The following is a 24912-nucleotide window of genomic DNA, read 5'->3' on the forward strand; positions in this document are numbered from 1 at the left end:
ATCTGACAAATACCTAGCTCTGACATTTTATAATTGGGACACTTTATTGTTGTGGGTTCTTTGTAGCTCAGTTTTCTCTTCTGTAAAAGGTAATGATAATGGAGTCCAATGAGGGTTCAGTGAGAGAGAAGTATTTAGTCCTTCACCTTTCACCCAGTTTGTATTTTGTAGTACCTAAAATCATACTTTTTTAGTTTGGAAGAGGTTTATTTATTTTTTTGTTTGAGATGGGGTTTGCTATGTTGCCTAACTGATCTTGAATTTGTGGGCTTAAGGAGTCATGCTGACTGAATCTCCGAAGTAGCTGGGACTGTAGACATGCACCACTACATTTGGCTGGAAGAGAATTTTTTGGATTGGGGGAGTAACACCCTAAAAACTGTTGAAGGACCAGGACAGGGCTTATTACTAAGGCTTATTAGTAAGTACAATGTTCTTAAATTTGACTGTTTTCCAAAATTGGGATCCAGTTCCTCTGAGGAAATCACCTTGGGTGTGTTTTTAAAAATTGTCTTCAAGGAGCTGGTGCTCACCTGGTACCAAAGGTGGGGGAGATAGTTGTTGAGGCTTGAGAGGAATAGGATCTGGACCCTGCCTGAAATGTTTGTTCCAGAATGCAGGATGCCTATCCACTCATTTCCATTGCCAAAACATCCGGGTGGGGGTGGGGGGGCTGGGGTTGTGGCTCAGTGGTAGAGTGCTTGCCTCACATGTGTGAGGTACTGAGTTCAATTCTCAGCACCACATATAAATAAATGAATAAAATAAAGGTCCATCAACACTAAAAAAAAAAATCTTAGGACACGTTAGACAGCTCATTGGGGCTATTTCATGTTTCATTCTTCTGTTAGTCCTGCAGAGAAGCATTGTTTTATAGACAATACTTAATCCTGACTCTGTACATCTATTTAAGGTTAACTTTGGAATACTTATACTTTGTGTTAGGTAATTTGGTGCTCTTATTTAGGAAACCTGAAAGTATGTTACCTCAGGATATGTTTCTTGCCTCCCTTCTCACAAAAAGACTGAAGTTTAGACTGCAGTAAATTGGAGGTTTTTTGCATTCTTCTCTGCTTACCTCCATGTGCCATAAATCTGTGGCTGTTGCTCTCCAAAGAATCTTCTGTAGAGAGGAAAGCCCCTGGTAACTGCTTGATCAAGATAGCCAAATAATGGTGGGCAGAGTGGCACATGCCTGTAATCCCAGCCACTTCTGAGGCTATTAAGGGGAGATTGTAAGTTGAAGACTAGCTTCAGCAATGTAGCAAGGCATTCAGTAATTTAGTTAAGACCATGTGGAAGGAAGGAAGGGAGGGAGGGAGGGGGGAAAGAAGGGGGGAAAGGTGCTCAATGGCAATGTGCCCTTGGGTTCAACCCCCAGTACCAAAATGTGTGTGTGTGTAACCAAATGATGACAATACCAGATTCGAGTTCATTGTGGACAGGTGGTTTGGGCCCTTTTGTGAATGGCTTCCTATAACGGCTTTATACACGTACAGACACACCCACACACACACACTTTAGTGTTTTTTAGTTCTCAATGGATCTTCTTTAATTTTATGTATGTACTTATTTGCAGTGCTGAGGATCGAACTCAGGGCCTCACACATGCCAGACAAATGCTCTACCATTGAGCCACAACTCCAGCCCATGACTTTATATTTTGAACTTCATTTTCCAGATGTTTAATGGTGTTTCCCCTTTGCATTCTTCTCTGTGCTAGTCACAGTCCTAAGTGTGGGTGAATTTGGAGTTGGTAGTTTTCTACCACTATCTCTGAAACAGTTTCAATTTAGGGATTCTCTTCCTCTGATCTAATACGATACTAAGTATTGTATTTATTTCAGTGTATACTTCCTTCAACAAAGAAGGAAGACGTTGGGATCAGAGGCTACTGAAGAAAGGAGAAGCTTTTGAAAAGTTTATACTTCTTTTCAACCAGGTTTATTGTTTGTTTGAAAATTTGTTTCTAGTTTGGTTCCTTTTAGTACTGCCTGGAAAAAATACCATAGTTTTTACTTTTATTTTCAGTTTTATAGCTCTCCTGATAACTTTGCTTCAAGAAGATGCATTGTAGAGTATTTTTTGAGTTTTCAATGGGATTCATATGTATTTAGGTTAGGGGAAAAAGAGTGGCTCTTGTAGAAAAATTGTAACAATAAATCAATGAAATAATATCATCTGGTTGTGGATAGTTGATAATTTTCAGGCCTTAAAATTTGTTTCCTGTGGGGCTGGGGCTGAGGCTGAGGCTGTAGCTCAGTGGTAGAGTGCTCACCTAGCATGCATGAGACACTGGGTTCGATCCTCAGCACCAAATAAATGTAAAATAAAGATATTGTGTCCACTTAAACCTAAAAGATAAATATTTTAAAAAAAATTTTTTTCCTGGGCTGGGGTTGTGGATCAGTGGTAGAGTGATCTCCATCCTCAGCACCAAATAAAAATAAATAAGTGAAATAAAAGTATTGTGTCCAACTAAAAAATAAATATATATTAAAAAAAATTTGTTTTCTTAGTGAATGTCCTGTTTTCTGTCTTCATAATGTCTGGTCCTTGAGCTTCCCTGAGCTTCAAAGATTTTCGAGTTTTACCTTTAGAGGTTTTATTGCCTGCTTTAGGATTCTGTTCTGGCCTGCATAGAACCCCTGTTTAGGCCCCTGTTTTTACATTTATGAGCACAACTTTTTTGGTGGGGTACCGGGATTGAACTCAATGGCACTTGACCCCTGAGTAGGCCCCAGACCTATTTCATATTGTATTTAAAGACAGGTTCTCACTGAGCTGCTTAGCACTTTGCTTTTGCTGAGGCTGGCTGTGAACTGTTGATCGTCCTGCCTCAGCTTCCTGAACTGCTCGGATTACAGGTGTGCGCCAGCATGAGCACAACTAAGTTTCTTTGTCATTAGGCTACATACACATACATCATTATCTTACTTAAGCATGAGTTTTTCTGAACTGTTGTGAAGTGAGCTACTGGCCAGTTAGAGTAGAATTGTCTAAAATAAGCATATAAGTTCAAAAGAAGGATCTGAATTTGAGCACTTCCTGTCAAAGATAATTGAAGTTTCTGGGGGTTTGTTGTTGTTTGTTTTGAGAGGAGTCTTATTCTATTGCTCAGGCTAGTCTGGAGTTCCTGGGTTCAAATGATTCTCCTGCCTGGCCTCCTAATTTGTTTTGGAAAAAGGAGTGTGCTACCTTGGAGGGTGAATTCTCCAACTACTAAAACAAAGTGTCTTAATGTAGTCTCACCACTGTTTTGTATTGATGCTCTTGTTATCATTTTCTTTTTAAAATCTGTGTGCTACAAGTTGGTTAGTTTCTTTGTTCCATGAGCACCAGTTTTGTGCCTGTTCCTAACCGACAGTGGTGAATAAAACATAATGTTCTTACATTACTGGAGTTTGGCAAGAAGAAACCTTGGAGAAGGGCATGATGAGTGAGGCAGAGATACAGTGAGAGCACCTGAGGGGCCTGAATGAAGTTGAGAGCTCAGGGAAGGCCCTGAGGATAGTGATTTCAGTCCTAAGCATGATGTGCAAGGGTGGGAGGTGGGGTGGGGGTGGTGGAAGAAATATGGTAAGTTTTTAACTAAATACAACAAGCTCTTCATTCTTTTTAATGAAATTCACAGATTTTTTTTTTAATTGTTGGTGGATCTTTATTTTATTCATTTATTTATATGAGGTGCTGAGAATTGTACCCAGTGCCTCACACATGCTAGGCAAGTGCTCTAACACTGAGCCACAACCCCAGCCCCTCACAGGATTTAATTAGAGGAAAAAATAAGATACGACTGAATTGTATAATTGAGATATGTGGGTGTCTCAGAGATAAGTCTCCTCCACTTCCTCCTTCTCTTCCTATTAGGTGCTGGGATTAAACCCAGGTCCTGTGTATGCTAGGTGCGCCCTCTACCACTGAGTTACACCTCCGCCCATTTTCTTTTTAAATATCCTATTTTGTAATTTTGATTTATTATCAAACCCCTGGAAAGGAAAATTGTCTTATGTTCAAGTATATAGTACTGTTTTTAAGGTACTGAATTCAGTAAAAAATTAAAAATTAAGTCATGTTCAGAACTATGCTATATTTTTTGGATGGTTGAGAAATTATAGAAAACTTATAATCATTGATGCTGCTTTTCATAATTAGCCCTTTAAAGAATTATGAGTTAAAATTATAATTATCTTAAGTGTGCTGAATTAGTCATTTTTTATTGCCATGCTAATTTTATCTGCATGGAAATTTATTCATTATAATTCTAAACTATTGTAGAGATCTTGATCCGGCAAAAGCAGTATAGTTATCCAGTTCGTTTATTTCCCCTTGTTTTTGCCTTCTTATAAAAAATGTTTGGCTAATAAACGTCTTTATAATGCATTCATTATAACCCGATAGATCTCAGATATTTTTGTCTTTTTGAACACCAAAGAAACTAAAAATTGCTAAAAAGCTCAAAGTTGAGCACAGAGGCCAATTTGTTGTGAATATGAGAACATATAGAAAATGTATAGTCTCAGGCTGGGGTTGTGACTCAGTGGTAGAGCACTTGAGGCACTGGGTTGTATCCTTAGACACAATATCTTTATTTTTATGTGGTGCTATCTACAACTAGTCTCTAAAACAAATTGTCAGAATTAGTCAGCAGGCTGGGATTGTGGCTCAGCCTAGCACATGAGGCCCTGGGTTCAATCCTCAGCACCACATAAAAATAAATAAAATAAAAAGATATTGTGTCCAACTACAACCAAAAAATAAATATTAAAAAAAAAGTTACTCAGCTAGGGGCTGTGGTTGTGGCTCAGTGATAGAGCGCTCACCTAGCATGCACGAGGCACTGGTTCGACCATCAGCACTACATAAGAATAAAGGTATTATGTCCATCTACAATTAAAAAATAAATATTAGGGGCTGGGGATGTGGCTCAAGCTGTAGCGCGCTCACATGGCATGCATTCGGCCCAGGTTTGATCCTCAGCACCACATACAAACAAAGATGTTGTGTCTGCCGAAAACTAAAAACTAAATATTAAAAAATCCCCTCTCTCTCTAAAATAAATAAATAAATAAATGAAAATTACCAGCTAACTTAGGTTGAGAATTCAAATTATTATTAATCCTGCATTTTAGTCATACCACACCCAAACCCCAACATACCTAATTTAAAGCCTGCTTTAATTCCCCATGAGAAAGGGCTCAGCCCACTTATCTAAAAACATTAGTAATAGAAAAATTGGACTTGTTTTTTTATTTAATTTTTTTTTTTTTTCTTATGTGGTGCTGAGAATTAAACCTAGTGCCTCGCACATGCTATTGCCACTGAGCCACAACCCCAGCCCCGGAAAAATCGGACTTGAGGGCACTGGCAAAGTATTTTATTTTATTTTAATTTTTTTTTCAATATTTATTTTTTAGTTTTTTGGCGGACACAACATTTTTGTTTTGTATGTGGTGCTGAGGATCGAACCCTGGCCGCACGCATGCCAGGCGAGCGTGCTACCGCTTGAGCCACATCCCAAGCCCAAGTATTTTAAATGTATTGAAAGGCTGGAGGTGTGAGTAGAGCATTTCCCTGGCATATGTGAGGCCCCAAGTTCATTCCTCAGCACTGCAAAAAAGTAAAGTATTGCCAGGTGCAGTGGCATACATCTGTAATCCCAGTGGCTTCAGAGGCTGAAGCAGGAACATCGAGACAAAGCCAATCTCAGCAACTTAGTGAAGCACTTAGCAACTCAGTTAAGAACCTGTCTCAAGGGCTGGGGGGGCTGGGGATGTGACTCAAGCAGTAGTGCGCTTGCCTGGCATGTGCACGGCGCTGGGTTTGATCCTGAGCACCACATACAAATGATGATGTTGTGTCTGCCAAAAACTGGAAAATAAATATTAAAAAATTCTCTCTTCTTCTCTCTCTCTCTCTCTCTCTCTCTCTCTCTCTCTCTCAAAGGAAAAAAAAAGGGCTGGGGATGTGACTCAGTGGTTGAGCACTCTGAGTTCAATCCTCAGCCCCCCCCCCAAAAAAAAAAAGTATTAAGAGATGTGTGTTTTAAAATATTGTCATTTGCGTTAAAGATGTTCATAATTACAATTCAGAATTCTGAAAACCAAACACTCAATTTGATGGCAAAACCTGATATGAACTGATGTCCTATTTAGTATTTCATTTATTTTACTGAAGAACTATTAATCCACTGGGTATGTTATGAATATTTAGCATTTGTTGAATGTTACCTTTTTAAAATCTGAAAAAGACAATTTAGAAACATCTGGTTCCAAAATTTGTTTTTTGGAGGGGTGTGTGGTAGCGATGGTGGGGAGGAGATACTGAGAATTGTACTTGGGGACAGTCTACCATTGAGCTATATCCCCCCCCCTTTTAAAATTTAAGACAGGGTCTTACCAAGTTGCCCAGGTTGACTTTGAACTTTGGATACTCCTGCCTGAGTCACCTGTGTTGCTTGATTTATGGGCAGGTGCCACCAAACCTGGCTCCAAGGCTTTTAGATGAATTGTGGGCCTGTATTTTTATTTTTTAGTTTTCGGCAGACACAACATCTTTTGTTTGTATGTGGTGTTGAGGATCGAACCCGGGCCATACGCATGCCAGGCGAGTACACTACCGCTTGAGCCACATCCCCAGCCCAAAGAGTCCTTTCTTAACAGAATAGAGAGCATTAGGTGATTCAAGCTTACATAGTAATTTGAGAAACAGCACTGAGTAGTCCAAGTACCATAGTAATTCATGGATGAAGAATTTATTTTACTGGGATTGTGGAGAGGATGTAACACTTGGCCTTCCTTTGGAAAAATGGCAACCCTCTCTTTGAAATTTCAACTGTCTAGAATTTGTCCTGGCCTAAACAAAATAGATATTTCCTAAAATGAAACTTTCACTAGTTTAGCAAATAATGGTGTTTGAACTCAGGGACACTTGACCACTGTACCCTATTTTCTATTTTAATTAGAAGCAGGGTCTTGCTGAGTTGCTTAAGGCCTTGCTAAGTTTCTGAGGCTGGCTTTGAACTCAAGATCCTCCTGCCTTAGCCTCCAGACCTGCTGGGATTACAGGCATGCGCCACCATGCACGCCTTGTTGGATACTATTATCTGTAAATTTTAGTATAAAGAGTCAGTGTTGGGCTGGGGTTGTGGCTCAGCGGTACTTTCTTTCGTTTCTGAATAGGCCTTAGGTCTAATTATTGAAGCAGGAAGTTACTTTTCTAATAAAATCTGCAAGTACAACCCACTGTATAGAAAGCTCTGTAGTCCCTACCTTCATGTATGTATATGTATATATATATATATATATATATATATATATATATATATATAGGCAGAGGGGGCGGTGGGATGAACATCTTAGCACTCCAGATATGACAAAAAGCCTTAAAAAGACTAGTACCTTTAGAATATTCTAGAGAGCAGTTTTCTACCATGATGAAGAGATTATGGAGAATCAAAAATAACTTGTTATTAACAGATATGTACTGAATATTACAAATATTCTTCCCATGAATTAGAACAGAATTAAGGCTACTTAAATACAGTGGTGTTTTTCTAAAATGAATCTTTTCCCAACCTATGTTTTCTATGACCTATGAGGCTGAAGCAGGAGGATCATAAGGTTCAAGGCCATAATATTCCATTATATGGCTATTCCTCATGGCTAATTGAATGTTTACTTAAATAGGATTGGTTTGTTAATTGAAAACTAATAATTAGAGGGTTAAAAATATGACAGATTAATCATTAATGCCTTAAAATATCTGCTTTTGGTCAAGTGAGCAGTTATTTTAATTTCCAATCTTAATCTAGAAAGACTGTAGAAGGTAGTATAACAAACTAGGCTAAATGAAGAACTTTAGTAACTAGCTCCAGAAGGCCTTTAGGAAGCTGTTCAGACAGATGTGAGTCAACATCATAGTCATACAAACATGAGGAAATTACCAAAGACCGCTTTGTGAAATGACTGCATGTTAACATGTGATTGTGGCTTAGCCACTCTTAATATCTGAGGAACATCTGATGGACAGACCACTCCCTCACTGTGCAGCCAGATAAGCAAAGTGGGCAGGAGTACAAATGGTCTGTAGTCATCACTGGGGATCAATTAGACTTGTAAAAAGAAGTGTGAAAAGAGCTGCTCACCATTTAGCAATCTTCCTATAGCAGAGCTTCCTGAAGCTTAGAAAGCCACAGCCCTTGATTGCCATCATTGGTTCCCCAGTAGGGGAAAACAGACTTTAGACACACTAGCAGCAAGAGTTGATGACTTCAGAGCAACTCACACATATTCGACATTTTCTCTTCTCTGATATGCAAATGAAATTCTAAAGAAGTGCATGCAAAAACATTGTAAAAGGGCAGAAAAAAAATACAACTTTTTTTTGTGTGTGTGGTGCTGGGGATTTTAACCTAAGAGCACTCTGCCACTAAGCTACATCCCCAGCACACTTTTTATTTTGAGACAAGCTCTTGCTAAGTTTCTGAGGCTGTCGTATAACTTGTGATCTTCCTGCCTCAGCCTCATGAGTAGCTAGTATTACAGCTGTGTGCCCCTACCCCAGGAAAAAGTTTTTTAAACCCACATTGTTTGATCTAGGACTATAGCTCAGTGGTAGAAGACTTTGAGTAGTATGCATGAGGTACTGGATTGAATCATAACAAAACAAAGTAAAACAAAACCCGTATTGTTGCATTGAGTATTAGACAAAGATGAGATTAGAAGTTTCTTAACATATGACTTTTGACCAAATGCGTCGAAAACTCAAATCATGAACCTCAGGAGAAATATTCAGAGTAATCACTTACCATGAGTTATTAATTGATTTTTTTTTTTTAAGTGTCACCAGTTTGCTAGGGTAGACAAAGGAGAAAAATATACTAAAGCAGCAGGATTACTTTTTGTCATGAGGGGGAAAGCAAACAATGGAATGTTTAAGAATGTGAACTCAGGGCTGGGGTTGTGGCTTAGTGGTGGAGTGCTTGCCTAACTTTCATGAGGCACTGAGTTTGACTATTAGTACTGCATATAAGTAAATAAAAGGTCCATCAACAACTTAAAAAAAAGAATGTGGGCTCAGGGTCTGAGGTTGTAGTTCAGTAGTAGAGCACTTGCCTAGCATGTGTGAGACATTGGATTTGATTCTCAGTACTGCATATAGATAGATAGATAGATAGAAAGAAAAAATAAAGATCCATGACAGTTAAAAAAAAAAAAAAAGGATGTGGACTTAGGTTTGCCTCTGAGCCTGATAAAAAACAAAACAATATGGACTCTAGAATAGATTATTTAGTTCAGGACTCATTTCTGTGACAGTGGGCCTCATCTGTAAACATGTATTAATGCCTATCTCATAGAGCTGTTAGGAGGAAAGTATGTTAAAATAAAGTAGAAAGTTTGTAACAGCTTGAAATGTTACTGTTTCTGGCATTTTCCTTTTTATCTTCTACAAAGTAGTGGGAGAAAAGTCTTCTCCACCTGAATTAAATACTTATGGTACTAAGTATAAATAAGGAGAAAAAGGAAAGGGGAGGGGTTGGAAAGTTACAAAAATTAATGACCTAAATAAATGGGAAGACATCCATGTTAATGAGTCAACTTAATATTGTGAAGGCAGTGGTACTCCCCTAATTTCATCTATGCATTCATTGTAATCCCTATCAGCTGCTTTTTTTGTAGAACTTTACTATACAACTATACAACTCTTTGAAAAAAGCATAGGTTTCTCATCACCTTGGATTTGTCAGTTGTTTCTTAGGGCATCAAAAACCATCAATAGCTAAAGAAAAATAGATAAATTGGATTTCATTCAAAGCACACTATTAAGAAAGTGAAAGAAAACAGTTCAATTAAAAAAACAAATGGGGGGCTGGGGATGTGGCTCAAGCGTTAGCGAGGTCGCCTGGCATGCGTGCAGCCCGGGTTCGATTCTCAGCACCACATACAAACAAAGATGTTGTGTCCGCCAAAAACTAAAAAATAAATATTAAACAAAACAAAGCAAAACAAAAATGGGCAGTGAATTTGAATAGACATTTCTCCAAAGGTCATATATACAAATAACCAGTGGCACATGAAAAGATGCTAAACATCTTTTCTTTTTTTTTTTTAAATTTTTAGTTATAAGTGGACACAATGTTTTCATTTTACTTTATGTGATGCTGAGGATGAAACCCAGTGCCTCACACATGCTAGGCAAGCACTGTACCTCTGAGCCCCAGCCCGACTAAACATCTTTAGTCATTAGGAGAATGCAGATCAAAAGAAAGCAAGATAGCAATTTCCATCCCTTTGTATGGATTTTAAAAGAATAGAAAATAAACATTAATAAGGATGGGTAATTGGAACCTTTGTACATTGCTGATGGAAATGTGCTGTGATTCAACTGCTATAGGAAATCTTTCCAGAGTTCTCAAAGAACTTGTAAGCAGAGACTCAAACAAGTACTTGTATCCCAGTATTTCATTGCTGAATTATTACAATAAGTAGGTGGGAGGGGGTAGAAACACCCAAGTGTCCATTGGCAGATGAGTGGATAAACAGAATGTGGTTCATCCACTCAGTGGAATATTGTTTGGCCATAAAAAGTACTAAAGCTCTTGTATCACACTATAACAAACAAAAACATTTTGCTGAGTTAAAACAAGCCAGGAAAAAAAAAAAAGACAAAATATTGTGTGATTTCAGTTATGTGAACTGTTCAGAGACGGTAGATTAAATAATATTAATTGAGAGGGAGGGGAGGATGAGGAGTTACTGTTTAATGGCCTACATTTCCCTTTGGGGTAATGGAAAGGTTTTAGAAATAGTGGTGATGACTGTACAACATGAATATAATTAATTGAATTGTGTGTTCTATTTGTGGGTTTTTATTTTGTGTGGTATTTTTGTTTTTGTGGATTTTTTTGCAGTGCTAGGGGATCAAACCCAAAATCTTACACATACTAGACATTTATGCTACCACTGAGCTATTTCACCAGCTAGTTTCTTTGGTTTGGTTTTTAAATTTTTTTTCTTTTTTTTTAGTGGATGGACACAATACCTTTATTTTATTTACTTATTTTTATGTGGTGCTAAGGATCAAACCCAGTGCCTCCAGTGTGCTAGCCAAGTTCTCTGCCGCTGAGCTATAGTCCCAGACCTGTTTGTTTTTACCACTGAGCTACATCCCTACTCCTTTTTATCTTTTTATTCTGAGACAGGATTTTGTTAAATTGCTTAGGACCTCAACCTCCTGAGTCACTGGGATTACAGGCATGTACCACTGCACCTAGCTGTTTGTTTTTTGAGACAGGGTCTTGTTTCAGTGCTGGAGTTTGAATCTTGGGCCTTGAATAAATTGGGCAAGCACTTTAGTACTGAACTATATAGCCCCAGCCCTATGTAGGGTGGTTTTTTTGTTTGTTTGTTTGTTTTTGTATTTTTTAAGAATTTATAGTTAAGTAAAAGAGTGGGACAGCAGTGGAGTAGAGAGCTACTACTGGAAGTAGGTAGGGTTAAGAAGCTGGGGTTGTGGCTCAGTGGTAGAGTGTTTGCCTAGCATGTGTGAGGCCCTGGGTTCAATTCTCAGCACTGCATATAAATAAATGAACAAAATAAAGGCCCATCAACGTCTAAAAATATTTTTTAAAAGAAGTAGGGTTTAAAGCCATAGTGATGATGGTAGGCATCATTATCAGCCTATCACTAAATGGTATTATGTGGCTGCTGCGTTTACCCTTCAAAGCCCATACTTCTTCATCTGGAGTTGGAGATAGTTCTGATGGAGTCAGTGACATATGTGTCTTGGAAAGTGCTTCATCATCAATACCAGCAGAGGAGCCACCCTGAAATGGGATGTTGCAATGAATAATTATGACTGCATAAACCAAGGTTTGCACATCACAATAAAAGGCATTCTTTTTGGGGTACCAGGGATAGAACTCAGGAGTACTTAACCACTGAGCCACATCCCCAACTCTTTTTTGTAATTTATTTAGAGACGGGTTTTATTGAGTTGCTTAGTGCCTGGCTGTTGCTAAGGCTGATCCTTCTGCCTCAGCCTCCTGAGCCACAGTGGCTGGCAGGATATTTTACCTAACTCCTCTGCTATGGTTTTGGGAGGGCATTATGTTCAGACCCATTTTATCTTCTTGTGGAAAGAAGAAAATGGTTTCTAGAAGGGTAACCTTTTGCTGTTTGTGTCCAGTTCTGTGGTCTTCAGCAACAGGTTTAGTCCCATCTCCCTGAATTACTTCCACCTAAGAATACCATCTTAGAGCCAGTCTGTGGTACGTTTTCAATTAGACAAACAAAAAAAGTTGTGTTTAATAGACACCCTTAGGTGGATTTTATTTTTCTTTTTTTAAATACTGGAACAAGGCTGGGACATGGTGATTCATGCTTGTAATCCCAGCAGCTCAGGAGGCTGAGGCAGGAGGATCGCAAATTAAAGATATTGTGTCAACTTATAACTAAAAAATGAATATTAAAAATAAAAAATAGGGATGGGGATGTACCTCAGCGGTCAAGTACCCCTAAAGTTCAATCCCCAGTACCCCCACCCTACCCTCCTCCCCCTCAAAAAAAAAAAAAAACCACCTTCCACAAGTAGACCATTGAATGCCAACCACCTTATTGCTGTAACTTAAAACATCAAGCATTCTAGATATAGTTGCAAGGCCTTACAGAGTTTTATTCTTTGCGCGTATGTGTGTGTGTGTATATATATAGGGTGGGTCATTAGTAATTTTGGGAGTGTGGGACTTCCTTGTTGATTGTGGAATATTACCTCTGTTTGTGTGAAGGGGGTGGGTGATGATGGGAATTGAACTCAGTGGCACTTTACTACTAAGCTACATCCCCATCCATCATCATCATCATCATCATTATTATTCTTTTGAGACTGGGTCTGCTAGGTTGCCAAGGCTGGCCTTGAACTTATTATCTTCCTGCCTCAGCCTTGTGAGTAGCTGGGATAACAGGAGTGCACCACTACACCAGGTTTTGTTATTAAAACAAGGCATGAGAGCCAAAGCAGGCTCCACATCCAAGTCAGGGCCATCTTATCCACACACACCCCCACACCTCAGCCCTCATCACTGCTGGGATTTGAACCCAGGGCCTCAAACATATGAGGTAAGCACTTTAATTTAACCAGTTAATGGAACTAGGTGTGTGATAAGTAATAGAGAGATGGGAAAAGAAAATATTTGGCTGTTACAGTTTTAGAAGACCCCAAAGGAGAAAAGAGAAGAGATCAGTTGGACTTTTGTTTTTGTCTATATAAGCAGTACTGAGAACTTGAACTGGACTGATGATTATGGGGATGAAAAGAGGGTAGTGACGAAGAATTTTCCAGAACCTGAAAGGAGAACAGAAGAAGCAAGAAAATCATTTAACACCAGGGTTTCTACATGAGTGAGTTGTGTAGGCTAGGATTGGCAATCTGTTTTTATCACCAATATTGGAGGCATTGAAAAAAGTTTTGGTTAGAGTTGGAATGATGTCTTAGAGATGTTGATATCTGAGGTACCACCAATGGAGCACAGCATTGAGGTATGATAGGAGTTTGGGAACAGAGCCACAGTGATGTAGGTTTGGGAGTCGTGCACAGAAGTGATATGTGAGAAACTGTAATCTCCAGAGGTAGAAAAGTAAAGCAAACAATCACGGGAGGAATGATTAGATGTGGAGGAACAAGGATAGGGAGTTAAGTTGTAGCAATAAGAAAAAAAAAAAAATCAGGCCAGGCCTGGTGGGGCATGCCTGTAATCCCAGCAGCTCAGAAGTCAGGAAGATCACAAGTTCAAACCCAGCCTCTGCAACTGAATGAGCCCCTATCTCAAAAATAAATAAATAAAAAGGGCTGGGGATGTGGCTCAGTTGTAGGGTAAAGTGCCCCTGAGTTAAATCCTGGGGGGGGGGGGAATTTTTAATGGTAGGTCATTTGATAACTTTTTAAGTGTTAATAGAAGTTTAGACAGAAGGCAGATTTGAAGAATTTAAGCGAAGCGAGTATATATCTTTTCTTTGAAACAAGTCACAAAGAGCAAGGTAACTAAAGGAAAGCATGAATGTAATTTTAAAATAGGAGCAGAAGCTAGGGGAATACTCAGTATGCATGTGCAAGAGTGCCCTGCACATTATTGTAAACTAAGTACAGGAAAACAGTAGAGAGAAGAGATTGGGGATGGGGTAGGTAGCCATAGGTGAGAAAACAATAAAGTATTGGAGGACCTGATGTTGGGTGGGCCTAGATAGGAGAGAATGTGTAGTTAGTGATAACTATCATTTATTGATTGACTTCTGTGATGCCAGACCCCAGGAGAAATGCTTGCTTTAGTCTTCATAGCCCTTTTAATAGAGAGTGCTATGTAAGGATGGGTAGGATATGGGCCCATGAGAGTCAGTGAGCTGGTTGCTCCTGTTAATTAGGATTTATGGAAATTACTTGGGCCACTGCACATAGCCCTTACTTTTCTTAGACACTCATTTTAAAATTATTTTGCACTTGAGTGGGAAATGTATGGCAGTATTTTGTTTTCTCATGCTTAAGTGCTCTACCACTGAACTACATTCTCAGCCCTCTTTTTTAAGTCCTGGGACAGGGTCTCACTAAATTGCCCTGACTGGCTTTGCATTCACAATATTCCTACCTCAGCTTCTGGTGTATGCCCCCATGCTCAGGTTCACCTGGGTGATCTTGTTTCCTTTGTTAACAGAAACCACTTAATATAATCTGCTCAAGTGCCTCAACACATTTGGCAATCCTCCTGCTGTAGCCCCCCTCAGTTGTTCAAAATACAGGCATGCAGCACTGCAAAAAAAAAAAAAAAAAAGTTTTTTTTTTTTTTTTTTTTTTTTTTTTTTGATACTGGGGCTTGAACCCAGAGGTGCTTTACCACTGAACTACATCCCCAGCCACTGCCACCCCCCACTTTTTTGGTATTTTATTTGTATTTTAAGACAGGATCTCACCAAGTTGCTTAGGGGCTTGCTAAATTGCTAAGGCTGTCTTCGAACTTGAGATCCTCTTGTCTTAGCTTTCTAACCCACTGGGATCACAGGAAATTAACCACCGCTCCCAGCTATTTAAAAGTTTTGAACATAAAGTAATTAAGAACTATTACAGAATATATAGTCATTTGCTTACTTTTATAAGTAACTCAAGTAGATAAGTTATAATTGACTTCCTAGAAAAGTAAATCTCCTGTCAGTTGGTAGAGTGCTTGCCTTGTATGCACAAGGCTCTGGTTCCATCCCCAGCACCACAAAACAACAAACAAAAATGAGATAGATTATTTCTTTAATTGAGTGCCTTCTAGGAATGATGCTGTTTAAAGATCGTCATTATTTCTCTTTCTTTCTTTCTTTCTTTCTTTATTTAGGTGCCTGCGCTTGAACCCAGGGGTGCCTAACCACTGAGCCACATCCCCAGCTTTTTTTTTATTTTACTTTTTTTTTTTTTTTTTGGGTACCAGGGATTGCACTCAAGGGCACTCAACCGCTGAGCCACATCCCCAGCCCTACTTTGTACTTTATTTAGAGACAGGGTCTCACTGAGTGAGAGTGTGATGCTGAGTATCCAACCTGGTGCCTTACATATGGTAGGCGTGCTGTGCCTCTGAGCCACACCCCAGCCCCTGGCTCTGAGTTCTTGACCCTCTTGTCTCAGCCTCCTGAACCGATGGGATTACGTGTGATGCCATGCCTGGTTTATGTTTCATTTTGTGACAGCGTCTGAGTTGCTTAGGACCTTGCTAAATTGCTGGCGCTGGCTTTGAACTCGCAATCCTCTTGCCTCAGCCTCCTGAGCTCCTGTGATTACAGATGGCTTTTTCTTGAATCAGAAAATTCCTGTTTAATTTTTTGCATCCTATAATGTCCCAGTTGATCAGGGCCATGGAGGGTGGCATACTGAAGATTGAAACCTTGGGTGCTTTACCACTGAGCTGCATTCCCAGCTCCCATCATCCCTTTTAAAAATTTTTATATTTTGATATGGTCTTGCTGAATTGCCCAGACTGACTTCAAACTTGTGATCCTGCTGCCTCAACCTCCCAAATAGCTGAGATGACAGGCATGCACCATTGCACCCAGATGGTTGTTTGACTTTGGGCACAAACCAATCTGCTCTGCATTAGCCCTGACCACTTCACTCAATGGTGAAGATATGTTCTAAGGAACGTAGTGAGAACATTATGGCGTTCTCTCAGCTTTGAAAAGAGACTCAAAGTTGCACACTACAACTTTGTTCTTTTTCAAGATTATTTTGACTATTCTAGGTTCATAACTTTCCAGGTGAATTTTCTGACTGGTTTATAGGTTTCTGCAAAGAAGCCAGCTGATATTTTGATAGGGATTATGTTGAATCAATGGATTAACTTGGAAGATATTACTGTTTAACAGTGTTGTCTTTCAATTCATGGCTTTTTTTTTTTCATTTATTTAGCTATAGTTAGTAATATTTTGTGGTTCTTCAGAGTCTTTAAGTTTTATACTATTTTAATTTCATTACTATTCTTTCTGAATGATGTTATGAATGAATTTTGTATATTTCATTTTCAGATTATTCGTTGTTAGAGTGTTCATTGTTAGAGTATAAAAATACTACTGATTTTTTTATGTTGATCTTGTATCATAGTGTTGCTGAATTTAGATATTCTAAAAAAATTTTAATGGATTTCTTAGGACTTCCATGTATAGGATAATATATATATGTATATATATGTGTGTGTATATATATATTTGGTACCAGGGATTGAATTTAGGGGCATTCTAAAACTGAGCCACACCCTCAGCCCTATTTTGTTATTTTATTTAGAGACAGGGTCTCACTGAGTTACTTAGTGCCTCAGCCTCCCCAGCTCTGGGATCACAGGTTTGTGCCACTGCACCCTGCTAAGATCATGCCATGTATGAATCAGACAGTTTTACTTATTCCTTTATAATCTGGTTGCCTTTTATTTCATGTTCATACCTAATTGTCCTGGCCAGAACCTTGTATATTATGTTGGATAGAAGTGGAAGGAATAGACCTCCTTGTTTTGTGTTTAGTCTTTTGGTGCCAAGTGGAACAGTGTATTAGAACTTTGTGTATGCTGAGGCTTGTGCCCCATGGCCACAAATATGTGTGCCGTAACTTCTTATGTATTCTAAATAACACCTTTGTTTTGTGTTTAAGCTATGGCTGCCATCAGGAAGAAATTGGTGATTGTTGGTGATGGAGCATGTGGCAAGACATGCTTGCTCATAGTTTTCAGCAAGGACCAGTTCCCAGAAGTATATGTGCCCACAGTGTTTGAGAACTATGTGGCAGATATTGAAGTGGATGGAAAGCAGGTGAGTATACTTCCCATAATATCTGATGGCATTCTGCATATTAGGCTGTTCAAAGAGCCTGTAGAGAATTACACCTTTTTGTGTCTTTAGATACAAGATATATATTTTAAAAAGTACAAGATATAACAAAAATGTCATCCATTCTCATCATGTCATTTTAGTCCACTTTTTTCTTGTTTTGCTATACTTGGGATTGAACCTAGAGTGTTGGTCTCTCTTATTTTCAGACAGGGTCTAACTACATTGCCAGAGCTTGCCTCAAACTTGCAATCCTCCTGCCTCAGCCTCCCAGGTCACTAGGAATACAGGTGTGCTTCATCACACCCTACCAATTTCATTCATTTTTAAACTGTTCTTGTCCAGACTTTATACATTTGTGTATATTTTACATTGGGGCAGCCTTAGTATATGATTTCTTTTTAAATTTATTTATATTTGAAATTTAGTTACAAAATAGATAATAATCAGATGAACATTTTTGCATGGATAGACTATTGTTCTGTCTGTATTTCATCAAATGCCCAAGTATGGGGACTATAGGGATATAGCTTAGTTGGTAGAGTGCTTGAGTTGTATGCACAAGGATTTCGGTTCAGTCCCCAGCAACACACACAGACACACGTCCAAGTAGGAAATTACTTTTCAAGAGGTCCTTATTAATTGTGCTTCTCAGTGGGTTGTGACTTTTAAAAAACATCCAAGTTTATTTATTTAACAGTACTAGATATTAAACCCAAGACCTCACACCTACTAGGCAAGCTCTCTGCCAGTGAGAGAGTTTTTTAAAATTTTTTTAATATTTTGAGACAGTCTTGCTAAATTGCCCAAGCAGCCTCAGACTTGTGACACTCCTGCCTCAGCCTCCCAAGTAGCTGGATTATAGGTGTATGCCACCACATGCAGCATTTTTTGTTTTGTTTCTTGACTTTAACATGAAAGAGCCTGCTACAGTTGTTTTGATTTCCAGTCATTGATAACAAGGCCAGTGTTCCCCATGTCTGACCTAGAAGCCCTATAACAAGAGTAGGACATAGGTCTTATGGAATTCATCTTCTACTCCCTCTTATTGTCAAAATAATTTCTTACTTGACCTCCTATATGTATTCCCTTTTTTAAAAGATCACAATATGTCTATTTTACAGCTAAAGAAGTGGATGAATCCACTCCACTCCAAAAAACATGGATAATTACATTAATGGGATGGGGGAGGTTACCAAGAAACTAAAGAAATAGCACAAGCAAAACCAAATTATAATCACATTCAACAAGCACTTCCTGCTGGATTATGATGTTTTAATCTGAGACTGGGCATAGACTTCAGTTTATTGTGACTCCCAGGTTTTCAGTTCATTCTGATGATTCATCCTGACTCTTTGAAGCAATCAGGACTGCTCTGCATGTATTTGTGAATCCCTTACAGCTTTAACACACATGTAAGTGCACTTGAGGGATCTTTGTTTCCAACTTCCTTCCAAGCATCTGCCCTTTACAGTGGTTTGCCCCAACACTCCATCTATGAAGCAGTTTGAACCACAGGAGCAAACCAGACTTGTTCAGACTTCCACTGCCATTTTCCCAGTTTGCTTCCAGCAATGACCTTGGGAGACTTGAAGACTTCTGCCGGTGATCAGGAATCAGGTCCATACTGAAAGCACTGCATGTCCTGCCCTGGCCCCAACTCTGTTTCTTACATGCTTCTACCATGATGCTCAACTATCTTATTCCATGATTTGTAAGACTCTTAACTACCAAGGTCATTTATCACCCATTGTTACTGTTTCTCACTGTGGTTTAATAAATGCAATGATAAATGTTTTGGGGCTAAGGAACTAAATAGGAAGGGGAAAAAAAGATCTAGGTTGAAAGGCTATGAGACAAGGAGATGGAGTGAAGGTCAATGAATGTAACACAAGATAAAAATTGAAATCTGCTGAATGACTATAGCCCTTAAAACTAAAAGCATTTTTTTCCCCTATAAATGCATTTGGAAGGAGGTTCCCAGTTCATTCCCAACCCATTAACTATTATGTCTATTTCTAAATAAAATGATGTTGCTTCTTTTTTTTTTTTTTTTTTTTTTTTAATATTTATTTATTTTAGTTCTCGGCGGACACAACATCTTTGTTTGTATGTGGTGCTGAGGATCGAACCCGGGCCGCATGCATGCCAGGCGAGTGCGCTACCGCTTGAGCCACATCCCCAGCCCCAATGTTGCTTCTTTATCTGTATTCAGTAAACAGAACAAGTCTGCCTGGACCATCCATTTCTACTCTAGCTGCAAATAAAGGCCATTCCTGGGGCCAAGAAAGGGGCTTTCTTTTTTTTTTTTAGTATCTATTTTTTAGTTTAAGGTGGACACAATATCTTTTTTTTTTTTTTTTTTTTTAAGAGAGAGTTTTTTTAATATTTATTTTTTAGTTTTCGGTGGACACAACATCTTTGTTTGTATGTGGTGCTGAGGATTGAACCCAGGCCGCACGCACACCAGGCGAGCGCTATACCGCTTGAGCCACATCCGCAGCCCTGGACACAATATCTTTACCTTATTTCTATGTGGTGCTGAGGATTGAACCCAGTGCCTCATGCATTCTAGGTGAGCACTGTACCACTGAGCCACAACCCCAGACCAAGAAAGTGGCATTTTTAAGGGATTCTACTAAGCAAGAAGCAGGCTACCAAGTCAAGCAAGACTAACCAGACATCTGCAGTAGTCATAATCATGCTAATATGAATAAGGTGCCTGAGCCAGGCAATTACAGGAGTTGGGCAAGAGGAGGGAAGGCCCACAGAACTTCCATGCCTGGGCTTCACCAGAGATTCCTGCTCTCAGAAACAGGCTGAAAATGTTTGCCTGGGTGTCAGTATCATTCCAGCATGAAGTAGACAGGTGAGCAGCGATAGGAGGTGAAAGGGGCCTCCCTACCCCTCATGAGTCCCTTGTCTGAGAAGGTTCCTCTTTACTCTCTGAGGGTGGTAGGGCTCCAAAGATTCTGGCAAGGAGCCCTAAATTGGAGTGGAGCTAGTCCTGGGCTGTAGCCCAGCAAGCCATTTCATGCCCTCCTGGATGAGCTGCTTTCTGAACCTTTAGCTCCTGTGCCATGGGACACTGGACAAACAGCCCAGGAACAGCATGGGCAGGTAGGATCCCCATGAGCAGCAAGGAAGTGCTCTCCCCACTCTACACTTCGAAGTCTTTCTCATGCTTGACCTCTTCTGCTGCCTTCTCAAAGGCAAGGTATTCACTGAAGTGGGACCAAGTAAAATGGTGCAGATACTTGAGGTTCCACAGGTCATAATGGAAGCTGCTGCGTCTGCGGGTACCCATGGGAGTATTGTGCGGACTGGCTGTTACCCTCTTGGCCACACGCTTGTCGCTTGTCACCGAACGCCATCCAGCCCTTGGTATAGTCCTTGCTGTACTTGGATTGCTTTTTTTCTCCAGAGTCTACTGCCACCGCCTTCTTTTATCTCACAAACTGGTTCTCAGCCTGGAAGAAAATGTGCCCAAACTCGCAGTAGGCACTGAGCAGTCAGTGCCTACTAGTGCCTAAATCTAGTCAGAATTATTAAGAACAGAGATATTTCACATTACTAACTGAATATTATGGTTGGCTCAAGAGCAGATATTGCTTATGTGTTTATTTTTTATATAAGTAAAAGTTATTTTTTTTTTACCTGATATGTGATTTTTGTTCAGACTTTTTTATAAAAATCGCGCAGGGATCAGAAGCACAGCGGGAGGCGGCATCACCTGTTTCTCGCTGCAAGCTGCTTCTTCGGGTTTCTCTTGCTCTTTCTCTGCCTGTTTTCTGGTTTAGCTTTTCCAGTGGCCCTCCTTCTGAAGTTGCCTAGGTCTCCTCAGGCTCCATGCTGATGATATGACAGTCTTAAAGCCTCATATACATATTCTGAAAAGGAATGAAACTCCCAGCAAATGGGTCAACTGGATAAAAAGAAAATTAGAACAACATGTTTAGTCCTCTTGGGCATGTACATAATACATTAGCTTCCATAATTCTATTTTTCTTTCTTACTTGCCTACTTTACCTACCATACCTTTCTGCCCCAGAATCACCTATCCCTTCCTTGTGGCATCATGTGTGAAAAGTGGGTTAGGCCAGCTGCTTATAATTCCAGAGAGTTATCATTATAGGGTTTCCTATTAGTTCAGTGGTCCTTTATCATTTGTAAAATGGCTTAGGTGATATCAGGGTTCTGTGAAGTAATTGAAGTGTTTGGAAGCATCAAAGTGAGGGAAATATAGAAGGGCTTAGGCAGTAAGACAAAATGGTGAGTGGAAGGTCAGGGGCAGGACCAGAACCAAGGAGCATGGAGAAGGTCTTTATTTAGTTAAAAAATAAGTAAAGATAGACCTTTATTTTTTTTTGTATGTGGTGCTGAGAATTGAACCCAGTGCCTCACACATGCCAGGCAAGTGTGCTACTGCTCAGCCTCAGCCCCAGCTCCAGCCTATGGAGAAGGTTTTCTAATGAGGTCCTCTTCCTGGTTGATGAAAGTGCTCACGGACATAAGCAGGGGACCCAATAGAACACTTTTGTACTCTAAAGTGGGGAGTGCCCCTAAATGGGGAATTCAGTTAGGAAAAAAAAAAGAAAGAAAACAGGTACATGGACATACTAATCAATAATAGTGAGGAGAGAGCATGGACAGGGATGAGATAAGGAAAGGAGAAAATTTCAGGGGCCATTAAAGAACAAGCCAAAACTCCTCCAACAGACTCTTGGCTCTGGGCCCCTTCTCTTTGGAGAAGTTTGTCTCTGTCACTTTTGCAGTAAACCTGCTTGCTTACTATCTCTGTGTCCTGTTCTTCAATTCTTTGCTGAACAGAGACAACAAATCCAGCACCTGTGGATGGTAAAAAAAAAGCATCAGAATTGGGCTAAACTATACTGTACTCAAAACTCAGCCATCACTCCCGCAATACTGGAGATTGAACCCAGGTATTCTTTATGACTGAGCTATATCCCCAGTCCTTCTTTCTTTCTTTCTTAGACAGAGTCTTACTAAACTGCTTTAGGACCTCACCTCCTCAGTTGCTGGGATTACAGGTTGCACCCATGGTCCCAGCCAAAAAATCTTTTACAGTTTGTAGGGTTTTTTTTTTTTTGTTTTGTTTTGTTTTTAAATCAAAATGAAAAGTGGTCTCTGATTAGTCCTACTCATGGTAGTAAGAGCAATCCCCAAAGGTGCCTTTCTGGGCTAAGAATGAAAAAAAGAATATAAGAAATTCTACCCTAACAGAACTTTGGTACTAGGGATTGAACCCAGGTTCACATTTGTGACAAACTGAGTGAGAGTGAAAGTGTGCTAAAATCGGGGCTGGGGATGTGGCTCAAGCGGTAGCGTGCTCGCCTGGCATGCGTGCAGCCCGGGTTCGATCCTCAGCACCACATACAAACAAAGATGTTGTGTTCGCCGATAACTAAAATAAAATAAATATTTAGAAAAAAAAAATGTGCTAAAATCTTTGGGACTGCTATCACATAGCAGCCACTTATCTGAGATTACTATATCATACATAGAATGATCCACTGACTTGAAAGAAGCAAGGTCAGGTTGGTATTTGTGTAGCTTATTTCCCCAAAACCTAATGAGTATATATTAATGATTTTCCTTTGACATTCCCTCCAGAGATTTGCTCTGTATTCATAACCATCAGTTAGAAGTGTTTCCCACCACCCACGGTAGCACATGGCCTGTCATCCCAATGGTTCAGGAGGCTGAGGCAGGAGTATTGCAGGTTCAAAGCCAGTCTCAGCAACTTAGCAATGAGGCTCAAAGCAACTTAGTGAGACCTTATCTCAAAATAAAAAGGGCTGGGGATGTGGCTCAGTGGTTAAGTGATCCCTGGGTTCAATCCCTTGTTGCCACCCCCCCCCAAAAAAAAAAAAAAAAAAAAAAAAAAAGCAAAAGAAATAATGTTTCCCATCTGGGCAGAATGTATATTGTGGGGCCCCAACACCTCTTGTCCTTTTTGAAGCATCATGCATTCCTGGGCATCTTAGAATAACTAGGATCTTGCCCATAGGACTTCAGGGATCTTGACTTGAAACCTTGAAGAGTGGTTTATGATTATCTTTCTTGTGTTGCCAGCTTTGAACATGACAGATCACAGTAAGACAAGGAGTCTCTTACTCAAGATGTGACCCCTAAAATAAGGGTGGTTGGATTTGGAGAAAGGTATCACAGGTTAGCTGCCTACTTGGAACACTTTAGGAGCCCGCACATAGGAGAGGGAGCTGCCTAGGTATGTTCATGCAGCAGTTTTCATTATAGAGCGTAGGGAGTCATGCAAGATGATAGATGCTCTTGGTCCCAGGAACAGGCCTGCTGAAAACAGAAAGGCCACTGCTGATAAGAGACAGACACTGCACCCTGGAAGCATTTATTAGGAGCCAGTCAAGGTTGGATGTTTCTGACTGAACACCCATGGGATATGAATGTGGCAGGAGAATGGGATTTGGCAGGGAGTGAAGGTGCTCTACCATTCTGAAATCAGAAAAGTTGTAAAGATTAGGTATTAGTATATATCAAACTGATATTATACATGACAGTGATTCAGTAGACATTGTAGAGATTCAGAGTGATATACCCTATGGCAGAGGTTGTAGTTGGAAGAGATCATTAGCCATCAACTTTAAGTAAGAAACGTTTACAAATGAAATTTGTGCTGCAAAAACCTAAGAAAAGAAAGGTGTTTCAAGCATTGGTACTAGAGATTTAACCAAAAACTTTCAAGTGTTTGGAAGCATCAAATTGAGGGAGTTATAGAAGGGGGCAGCAAGGCAAGATGGTAAGTGAGGAAGTAAGGGGCAAGACCAGAAACACTTGCAATCCTCCTGCCTCAGCCTCCTGAGCCACTGGGATTAGAGGCATGTGCCACTATCCCTGAACATACACCAGCAAAACCCCTGGGGCCTCAGTGAGCAGAGAGTATTAAATATCAAATCTACTTCTGGAAGAGGTGATAGAACTGGCTGCATTGCTGAACAGTGTGGAAAGGAGACCTTTGTTCAGAGCCCAGGCATCACCCTACTATGGGAGGGTGAGCATATTCCCAAATGTGAAAGGAGTACTTCCCTACCTTATGTGATATATTCATTCAGCCATTTCTTGAACAATAAAGGCAGAGCCATAGACCTTTCCTGTGATTTCAGCTCTTGCCTAATACTAGGCATGTTGGTGGTGGTATGGTTTTGTGGGGTTTTTGTTTTATTTTGTTTATGGCTTTTGTTGTGGTTGTTTTTTCTCTGCTACTGAGCTACATCCCCAGCCCCTTTTTATTTATTTTGAGACACTGTTTTGCTAAGTTGCCAAGGCTGGCCTCAAATTTAGCCTCCTAAGTCCCTAAGATTACAGACATATGCTACCACACCTGGCTTTGTATCTTTTCTTACAAACTCAGATACACACTTGTTTCAGTGTTTCCACACTGGGGGAGAGTGAGGAGGTGACATGAAATTAAAAAATGGTTTGAATAAAAGTATATTAAGAAAAGTTACTCTGGTGGTTTTCCTATGTGCTTTGTTAACCTGGTGAAATATTATTTATAGTTTGATTTCCTGTC

General features: G+C 39.8%; 1 protein-coding gene and 1 pseudogene across 5 annotated transcripts in view; one reads left to right on the forward strand and one right to left on the reverse strand.

Moving 5' to 3' along the window:
- Positions 1-24912, forward strand: part of Rhoa (ras homolog family member A) — a 47428-nt gene that overhangs the window by 11853 nt on the left and 10663 nt on the right. For all 5 annotated transcript variants that reach the window (XM_076868790.2, XM_076868788.2, XM_076868787.2 and 2 more), the window contains one exon: positions 17167-17324. In XM_076868790.2, the coding sequence (XP_076724905.1) occupies positions 17169-17324 (156 nt within the window). In that variant the 5' untranslated portion in view covers positions 17167-17168. The remainder of the gene's footprint in view (positions 1-17166; positions 17325-24912) is intronic.
- Positions 19700-20848, reverse strand: LOC143408870 (activator of basal transcription 1 pseudogene; annotated as a pseudogene).

This window comes from Callospermophilus lateralis, chromosome 10 (assembly GCF_048772815.1).
Source record: "Callospermophilus lateralis isolate mCalLat2 chromosome 10, mCalLat2.hap1, whole genome shotgun sequence".
Lineage (NCBI taxonomy): Eukaryota > Metazoa > Chordata > Mammalia > Rodentia > Sciuridae > Callospermophilus > Callospermophilus lateralis.